The 9,866-nt window shown below is 35.4% G+C and overlaps 1 protein-coding gene across 1 annotated transcript; it reads right to left on the bottom strand.

The window, feature by feature from the left end:
* Window positions 1-293: 293 nt before the first annotated feature.
* Window positions 294-9,541, bottom strand: PRL (prolactin). Its single transcript, XM_090271741.1, has 5 exons — window positions 9,474-9,541; window positions 6,969-7,150; window positions 5,012-5,119; window positions 2,743-2,922; window positions 294-586 (listed from the first exon to the last, which is right to left on the bottom strand). Exons 1-5 carry the CDS (start codon window positions 9,499-9,501, stop codon window positions 395-397), a joined length of 690 nt encoding a protein of 229 aa, XP_090127867.1. The 5' UTR covers window positions 9,502-9,541; the 3' UTR covers window positions 294-394.
* Between the last annotated feature and the right edge of the window lie 325 nt (window positions 9,542-9,866).

Below are 9,866 nucleotides of genomic sequence, written 5' to 3'. Positions count from 1 at the left end.
TGAGAATTCATTCTTCTTGTTGGCATGACCAGCATGACTAATAATTATCAAGTTCCTTCATTCTAATAACTTGACCCAAAATGATTTGCTATGATCCTAAAGTAAGCTGTTAATTGTCTTATTTGTAATACTAGATTCTGCTATTTGTTACAAAGTTTAATAGGAAATTCCCAATGGTAGTGATGAATTTTCTCTTGATTTTCTATTAAATAAAGATAAGAAACTTTGACAAATTGCTTTTTAAGATTTTGACATCTCTAAGGAGTCGATTTTTATTTTTTAAGACAGGACCCATTATACCAAGCATGCATTACAAAGCTATAAAACTAAAAGAAGCTTGCTATGGGATGGATCATTAAGAACCATCTCAGAGATAGAGGGAATGGATATAAGCTTAGCAGTTGTTATCATAGATGATTCGGCACTTCAGGAGCTTGAGATAGTTGTCAATTTTATGTGAATCCCTGCGTAGGCAGTGAAGCAGGTTATAAAAAGCAGAAAGGCGACTGTCTTCATCAGCCGTCTGTAGAGCTGGAAGTCCCAACCAGGCAGAGTAGCCCTCATTTTTGTTGTTTCCAGGATGAACCTAAGGACGCAAAAGATAGTGACTTATTATTAGTTTTACTAGTATTTGCTTATCTTTGTTCTTTCTAACTGTTGAAATAAGATTTGTGGAAGAGACGTGAATGTAAAACTTTCCAGACAGAGGCATTGATTATTGAGCAAGTATATCAGAAATCTATCAATATTTATAACTTAAAAACTAGAAGCAGAACTCAAGTGTAATTTTTCTCACATGTATGTGATCACAGATGAAGTAGGTCTGTGGTACAGTAGCTAGATGGAGAACCAGAAATTTTGCTGTTTGAATGTAGACGTGAATGTGACAAAAGGACAATGGAGGAGCTAGCCTCCATTCTCTTACTTGAGGGACTACTTCATTTCTGACTCTTGTCTCTGATGTGCACTTTGTACTTTATTTCTTCTGACAGGTCACAATAATTACATTGATCTTTTTCCTGTACTAGAGACATTAGAAATGATGAGAATTGTATTTGATGTTTAAAGGTCCAGATACTCTAGTGATGACTAAGACTAAGATGATCTGCTGAAGTAGTCAGAAGACTTTCACAATCTATCCAGGACATATAACCCCCCAATTTTTATGAGGAATAGCTGCTTTCTTTTGAGGTCCGTGGGGTGGGAGGTTCTGGGAAAAGTGCCAGTGAGAAAAGGGATGTTGGCAGCAACCCACCAGTAGTGACAGTGGGTGGTGGAGGGGAGGATAACTGTGATAACAAAAGGCCACTGAGCAACATGGAGGAGGAGCACAAGCCACTCAGCACTGGCTATCAGCCACTGCATGCCAGGAGCCCCTGGGGACCCAAGAGAGCTGGTAACAGCTTGGCAACTAGAGCTGTCAGCTAGTTTAGAGAGCTAGGAGGTACAAATGTGGGGTGATTGTATGCTCTGATTGCTAAACTAACTTTCTCCTGAACGTTAAGAATATTTTTTTAAACCAGGGATTCCTATTGCAATTTAAAGTGCGTGTGTGTTGGCTTGCTTTTAAAAATTAAAAAAAAAAAAATTTTTTTTTGTGCTTGACCCTATGAAAAATTTTACTGTGCCAAGGACAATGATATGAACAAGAATAAATAAATACATGGTTTTAAAAGAAAAAATGAAAAATAAAGTATAGAGCAAATTAGTGACCTCAGAAAGTAGGCCCACAGAAATGAAGAAAATTATTTGAAGATCTTGGTGTTTATTTCATGTGTCCTAAGGTTAAAACGCGCTTTGTATTTGTGTTGGATATATTCTTCTCCTATGAAAATGACCAAGTGACACATGATAACATGTACTTTGTACACAATAAGAAAAAATCAGTCCTGTTATTATTTGTATAAACATATATATATTTCTTTAGATGATACATTATTTCTGAGGACTTCAGACAACTGTTTAGATGTTTTCTCACTCATGTTGAAATGACCCCATCTAAATTGATATATATATATTGCAAATATTACCCCAATATAAATATGACAAATATAATTATTTGGAGGGATTACAGTACATGCAACATGTTTCGTTTTTGAAGCCCCCAAAAATGAGATTTAGGATAACACAAGTCCCTATAAATTAGAAAATAAAGAACATTTCAGAAAAGATACACCCCTTCCTTTGTAACACACTGAAATCTAGTGGTTGTTGAGGCAGCACCAATGCCACTGCCTCATTTTTCCAATCTCTTTCCTTCCCTAACAGAGGGCTTGTAGGAGTGAGATAAACATCCAATTGAATTTTGATGTTCTCTTTTCTCCATTCTCTCTCACACTTTGGTGTAGGGAGAAAAGAGGAAGTATATGTACAGAATTTCAACAACAGGTGTCCTAGAACACACTGAGGGAAACATTTATCTTGCAGATTCCATTTTCCAGTTTCTTTCCCTTAAAATTATCTTAACTGCCTGTCCTGAGAAAGGACCAAGGCTTGAATGGACTTGTGTGTAATATAGGGAAGTCTGTAGCTGTCCAATATGACAGTGGAATTCTAAGATTCACTTACAGTAGAATCTATCACTATGAATTCCTCAGCTCTTGCTTTATTTAATATAAAATGCCTAATTTTTCTTCTTACAGAGTGAGATATTTCTAAACTCATTCCTCTTCACAGAGTTCATCTCTTTCATTAATGAAAAAACAAAAACAAAGATGAAAAGAAGGTCACTAGGCTGCTCACCTGGCCGACTATCTTCTCCATACCCTCTAGAAGTTGTTTGTTACGTTCCTCAACCTCTATCGCTTTTGAAAGGATGTCACTTGGGGCTTCTTGCATACCACGCACTTCCGTGACTAGATGATACAGAGGGTCATTCCAGGAGCGCAGCATTTTGAGGACTAGGTTCAGAAGGTCTCCATGCTAAGCAACCATTCAAATAATCGCATTAGAACGAGCATAGTACAATGGGTTACATGAAATTTTTTGCTCATAGAAGCTAACCTAAATATCTCTTTGTTATTCCTATGTGCATGTAAAGTTGTTTTTAGGTGGTACAAGTGGAAAAAACTTAAAATTTAAACTACTGGCTTTCACTTCACTAAATTAAAAAAAAATCTGGCTTATTTAAATAACTACTTTTTAAAATAAGAGTTCTAACTTATAGCATGAAGAATTTTGTTTTCCTTATCAAACTCTACCATTTGCCTGCACAGATAATTGTTTTATATTGGACTGCTTTGCCTGTCCGTAGGTAGAAACCCAAGTTTTGTTGGAACACTGTATGCACCTCTCCTGTCTCAGGAAGGGTAGATTCCACCAGTATCAATGACAATAAGCCCAAATAATTTCATTTAAAGATGAAATTCATATTAATGAACCAAATTATTCATTCATGTATTGACTTGTGAGTTCTAGTTTTCTTTTAAGACAAAATTAGAAAAAAGAGACCGTGAAAAAAATATATGGTATTCAGAAACGTGCTCTCCTCAATCTATGCCAACCCCTGCCTCCACACTGCTCTCAGACCACTGCATTTGCTGATGTATTCAGGTGAATAAAATGGCAGAATGCTCTGTTTCTTTAATAACAGCATGAAGGGGATTCACAGTGAATCTTTTGCCTGCTAGTTTACTATTACACAGATTGTGTGTGAAACTCTGAGGAGCTGATCACCTCTGATTTAAAATGTTTGCTGTCTTAGGCGCCTTGTTAGCGCAGTACGTAGCGTGTCAGTCTCGTAAAACGTTTACTGTATTGATGTCTAGTACTAAAGGAAATGAAGAGTAGAGAAGGTCAAATAGACATTGTAATGGAAATATGTACTGGGATATGAAAGGAAGGAAAGGTAAAGAGGGACTGGCTATGTAGTGGATGGCAATATAGTTTTGCTAGGGGCATTGTAGTGTAACAATAAAGAGTGAGGGTTTTGAACTGATTGAAGCCCATGTGACTGTTGTAAATTCCATCAGCTCTCCAAGCCATGGTCTCCTTATGTCAGCAGGTGTGATAACAGTACTTTGTGTTATAAGATTTTGTATGACAATTAAATGCAGTAATGCACATAATGTGCTTTGTAAGGTGTCTGGCAATGTAATAGCTATCAATAAATTTTAACTCTTCTTTCTATTCCTTCTTTTTAATACCTTCTTCCTTTATTTTATTATTATTACCATTAACATCATTATAATAATTATTAATGAGATTAGCAGACAAAGAATGCCAGTACCATTAACAAAGTTGTAAGGAGAGAACACATTGTATTTATGGGAGCTATATATGTGAAGATGTTCCTTTTAAATCATGTTAACTGTGGCTATGGTAGGAAATCAGAAGGGAAATTATAATAAAAATAAATTGGAGCTGGGATAAATGATTGGGGCTTGATATCCAGACTTTGTTGTCATTGGAACAGAGGCAATAGTCATGAGAAGCAAAACAATAATTCACAGGCCCTTTTATGGGGTGAGACTTATCATTAAGAAGTAAGAGGTGGCAGGGGAGTGAGTTAAAGATGAAGAAAGGAAGAAAGAAGTGGTGTCAGAGATGCAGGCAAATCAGAGGGAGAGCCTTGAAGGTCCAGGAGTGATGGCTCAGACGCTGCAGTGGTCAGTAATGTGAAATGCTCTCCTTGCAGGACCCCCTGTCATAAATAAAACTGCATTTATATTTCTTACATATTTATGAATTTTCAAACCTTATATTTTACACATGCAAGTCCAATTCAGCTAATGCTTTCATGTAGTATGATATATGCAGTCTTGGGTCTAAGGCATTGATTAAAATCATGCCTGCATGGCTAATTTATAGATCTGTTATTTATTTTGCTGCTACAATATTTAGTTTGCATTTGATTTTATTGATGATTTACCAACTATATAATATAATTTATCTTCAATTGCTATTCTTCCTCATTCTTGCTCTACATGTGCAATTAGCATTACCCATTATGATGCCTCTAATAATCTACTGCCTCAGTTGTTTTGTTGAGAAACCTGTATAAAAGACTCACATGGATCTTTTGGGCCTGCTCCTTGTCTTCAGGGGTAGAGAGGGAAGAAGTGTGGCAGCTGTTGATGGCCCTGGTAATGAATCCCCTGCCCTGGGTATACCGTTGTTCCTGAAAGTTATAGAGCAAATTTACTTAGGGTTGTTTGAGTATTAAATCAATTAATCCATTACCAAAATATTAACACATTTGACAGATATACAATTTTTTTAAATAAGAGCCACAGAAAAATTAAAACTAAAGAATTTTAAAAGTGGCTCTTTCCCCTATCTTCCTATTACCTCTATAAACACATTTTAAAAACTTTCCTTAATTCCAAACTTTTGCCTTCTTTGCTATTTCTTTAATTTCATCCTTCCCATACATTAGTATTTGAAAAGCAAATAGTAAAAATATTTTTAAAATGTGAAATATTAAATGTTTATTAAGTACTACCTTTCTTTAGTACTTGAACCAAATGTGATGATAGTGCATATGTACCTGTATTTACCCATTTAATCTCTTGTTTATTTGGGTCCAAACAGATACACTCTTTTAATAGGCATTATATTATAAAATTATAACTTTTCTTTGACTAATCTCTAATGTATACAGCAATACCATCTTCATCAAAGATGCAGAATACTATTTGTTGATTATGATGAAATAATAACTCAGAAAAACAGGAAATACTAAGCAATGACCTGAGAATAAGGACAGAAAAACTATAGTTAACACATTAACAGGAATAAAAAGCTAATCATTAGCAAACATTGTGGAAATTTAAAGAGATTACTAGGAAAATTTAGAAGACAAAAGATGGCCAGTCAAAAATTTAGTATGAAAAAAAAATTAATGTGTAAAAAGAACTACATAAATACATATTAATTACAACATTGAGCCACATTCCTTACGAAGACCCTTTGGTTTATTGAAGTTCTAATTCATTGTCCAATCTTCGATTGACCTAAAAGAGTTAACACAACTTTCAAAGAACCTTAATCAGAAAGAGAATATGTAATTGTTTCCAGTTCTAAACTAATCCTTTTATTGTAGTTCTAAACCCATACACTGGAAATCTTAGAACAATAATTGGTAGCATTTTTGAATTTCATAAAAGCTAGCTATTATTATTTATTTTCTTAACATGCTTTCAGCTTAATTTAATTTTATCTAATCCACCCAGCTCATTGTAGTGCAAATCTCACTTATTAGATACCTTCAGTGTGTTAGGTGAAGAATACTTTGGCAGACATGTACCCTACATGCAAGGACAAGAAATCAACATGTTTCTTTTTGTTGAGCTCTACCTAGAAGTGTTTTATGCCAGGTGTCTCTGTCCCCCCCTCCCCAAATTCATATGTTGAAGCCCCAATGACTAATGTACTATATTTGGAAGTAGGGTCTTTATGGAGGTAATTAAGGTTAAATGAGGGCATTGGGTGGAGTCCTGATCCAGTAGGAATATTGTCCTTGTAAGAAGACACACCAAAGAGTCCTCTGGCTCTTGCTCATTCTCCTCTCGCTCTCTGTTCCTCCCGTTATCTCCCCCCTCCTTCCATGTGAGGAGGCAGGAGAATACAAACTTGGAAGAAGGGAGTTCTTACTAGAACCGGATCATTCTGGCACCTTGATCTCACAGCCTCCACAACTGTGAGAAAATAAATTTCTGTTGTTTAAGCAACACAGTCTATGATATTGTGTATGGCAGCCAAACCAAGAAATATAGATGCTTAAAGATTTTTGGAACTGAAAAAAAACAAAACAAAATGAATGAAAGGAAATTAAAAAAACAAACAAACTATTATACTCTTTAAAAATCTTTATAATTTCATGAAACTGTTTCTTTCGTCTCGTCTTACATTTCATTTACTGGTGCCTTCATTGATCTATGAGGTGCATGTTTTGAAATTTGGCTCATGTGGCTTTCTCGTTTAAAGTGTGGTATAGCTCAGGAAGAAGCAAGAAGTGTGGTACTTACAAATTCACTGAACATTTCTGAGGAGAGATTGTGGATGTAGTGAGACAGGATGACTGCACGGTCAAACAGGTCTCGGAGGGACACTTCGCAGTTGACAGTCCCACTGGCACAGATAGGCTGGGCGGCCACACTCCTGCACAGGAGCTGGTTGGACAACAGCAGCAGCAGGAGCAGGGGTGACGCTGCTTAAACAAAAACAGGAGCCTTTCTCACATGATACATTCAGATGAGGTTATCAAAAGTCATCCTGTGGAGGACGGCATTCTCTCCACATTGCTCTCAGCATGATTCGGTACTGTAGTAGCTGGAGTGGGGAAGAATCAACACTTTCCACTGTGTCAATTTAGATATGTAATTATATTTGCACAGATATATAGTTGGAGAATAGGTTGCTCCCTGCGTTTTTGTACTCCCAGAAGTGCTTCTATATCTTGCAAACATTTGTAGCTTAAAATTATTTTGAGCCAGAGTGTTTGGGTCATTCTTATAAGATCGTTTAGTGTCTTGGGAGTTTATGCAGATTTGCAATAGCCTGGCTGTCTTGGAATTTATAATTCTTTAACATTATATTGACTAATACTTGCATTTTAGACACTGAAATGGCAAGGGCAGAACAGTTGATCTGTTTGTTTCCCCTTCACGACTGATAAGAATAAGCACTTGTCTGACTGATTGCTAATATTGAATATGAAGAGAAGTCTAATATAAAAAATGATACTGTAGCCTAGATCTGCTAACACCTTAATAACTCCATGGATTTGCTTGACACTTTGCCAAAGTTTTAACATTTGAAAAAAAGTGTAGTTTCACAATAGCCTTGTGACATAGCCTCCTCTATTATTATCATCAAATAATACTGATGAACCAGAAGGTTTAGAGAGATTAAGGGATTCCCCCAAAGTTCCATTATTAGCAGTTGGAGGATGATGGATGCCAACACTTTCATCTGTTCACTTCCTCTTGTCCCACCCATCATACACACTTGTGTGCTCTCAGTCTATAAAGGTGTGACAGGCACCATAATCAGTAGCCATGATGACTCAGTTCTTCCAAAGACCTTGTCATTACTTACAAGAAACTATTTTTGATTGCATGATAACAGTGGCCTTAGAAAGTTTATTTATCAACTTTTTTCTGCTCTGTCTATAAAACACCCACTTTAAACATCTTTGACAGTTCTCAGAGATGATTTAATCATCAATTTATCTCAGCAGATGGACAGATGTAGACCTCTAACATATCAATGACTTACACTTTGAAAAGGAAAAGAATGGTATATTAAAATTGTTTTTTAACATCAGATGACTCCAAAAGAATTCTGATATTAAAATGTGTTGATCAGAAAAACTAAACTTTTAAGTAATCTTTTAATAAATGTAAATGATGATATGTCTAAGATAAAACTATGCAAGCACTAATGCTTTCTGTGTAAAAAACTACCTAAACCTCAATACCTAAAAATATCTAAAGATATATTTAGTATAGAATGCTCAATAAACAACTTTTAGCTGCAAAATAAAAAATATTAATGTTATATGGTGATTCATATACAGACTTCTAATTTTTTAAAAAACATGATCTTTCCAAAAAGCTTATTTTCTTTACATTATAGTCATGAAATGTAGTAGGATGGATATTTACCTATAGGTATAAATAAAAAGTGCTTAGCAGATAGAGAAATTGGAATATTGGTTCTAGGAAGTTCATACCTAGATATATATTCTTTAACTCTGGCTACATTATCTGTACATTTATCATCTGAAGGATTTTCACAGTCTAAGAGAGGACAAAATTGATAAGTGTTTTTGTTCCTTATTTCACAAAGTAAATTTTATGGTTGTATTAATTTTTTTAAAATGCCAACCAAGTAAGTAAAGGAGATTAGTTCTTACTAGCCTGTTTTTTTTTTTTTTAAATGTCATTTGACTTAAACCCAATCAACATAGTATTATGAGAGACAATTCCACTATCATTGTCTGCATTATGGCTTCAGAGTTGGAAGTTTCATCAGGTTGACTTATGACCAAATAACACAAGAGGCATGGGGACCAGAAAATGTTAGTTTATGCCTTCTGGAGTTGTGATAAATTGGACCTAAAGACACTTTTGGTCTTATTCCAGTAAAGGTTCCTCAACCTTGGCATTATTGGCATTTTGGGTTGAATAATTTCTTGTCCTAGTGGCTCTCCTGTGCCCTGTAGTATGTTTAACACCACCTCTGACTTCTACTCACTAGATACCAGTAAAACTCTACCCCCTCAACTAAGACAACCCAAAATATCTCCAGACATTAATGATATGTCTCTGGAAAAAGGATTTCTTAATTTGAGAAGCACTGTTCTATTCGGCCCTTGTACAATTGTTTTTTAGAGCAATCATTAGATAGCTTTTGTAAACTCTATAAACCCGAAACTTCTTGCTAAGAGAATATTAGCTAAAATTTTAGATTAGTACCCCCAAGGGAGTGTTGATAAAGCCAACAATTCAGTGAGTTGTTGCACATACCTTTCAGTGACAACCCTTTGTTGTCCATGGTGGTGATAATTTCGGGAAACACCCTTCGCCAGAGAAGATCTGGTAGTCCTACAGCTTTCTCTTCCCCAGATATGGGCTTTATAAGTCTTTGACACCTTTATGAATATATTTAATCAGATACTTCCTTCCCTTTTACCAGTCATCTATTTCCGTCATTGAAATTACCCCCATAATTTCAAACATCAAATGGTATTTTATTTCTTATTCATATTCAGGAAGACATACTGGCCAGAAATGAACATTCTAAGAAGGATTTTGATTAATTAGACCAAAAAGGAAATGAGAAAAATAATGAAGGTGAGATCTGGAAACTAGTTTGGGTTAGAGGACCTCTAAAACTCTAGAAGTCATTTACTTTGAAAT

The sequence above is a fragment of the Furipterus horrens genome, unplaced genomic scaffold, assembly GCF_987537825.1.
Source record: "Furipterus horrens unplaced genomic scaffold, mFurHor1.1.pri manual_scaffold_3, whole genome shotgun sequence".
NCBI classification, from domain to species: Eukaryota; Metazoa; Chordata; class Mammalia; order Chiroptera; family Furipteridae; genus Furipterus; species Furipterus horrens.
The sequence above is the reverse complement of the archived record's forward strand: the minus strand, read 5'-3'. Positions and strand labels throughout refer to the sequence as shown.

Excerpts from the sequence above, each read along its gene's own strand:
- PRL (XM_090271741.1), bottom strand. The coding sequence starts at position 9,501 with ATGGACAACAAAGGGTTGTCACTGAAAG. Across the intron at positions 7,151-9,473 it reads CAAAGGGTTGTCACTGAAAG|CGTCACCCCTGCTCCTGCTG; the intron begins GTATGTGCAACA and ends TTGTTTAAGCAG. Across the intron at positions 5,120-6,968 it reads CAGAAATGTTCAGTGAATTT|GAACAACGGTATACCCAGGG; the intron begins GTAAGTACCACA and ends TATAACTTTCAG.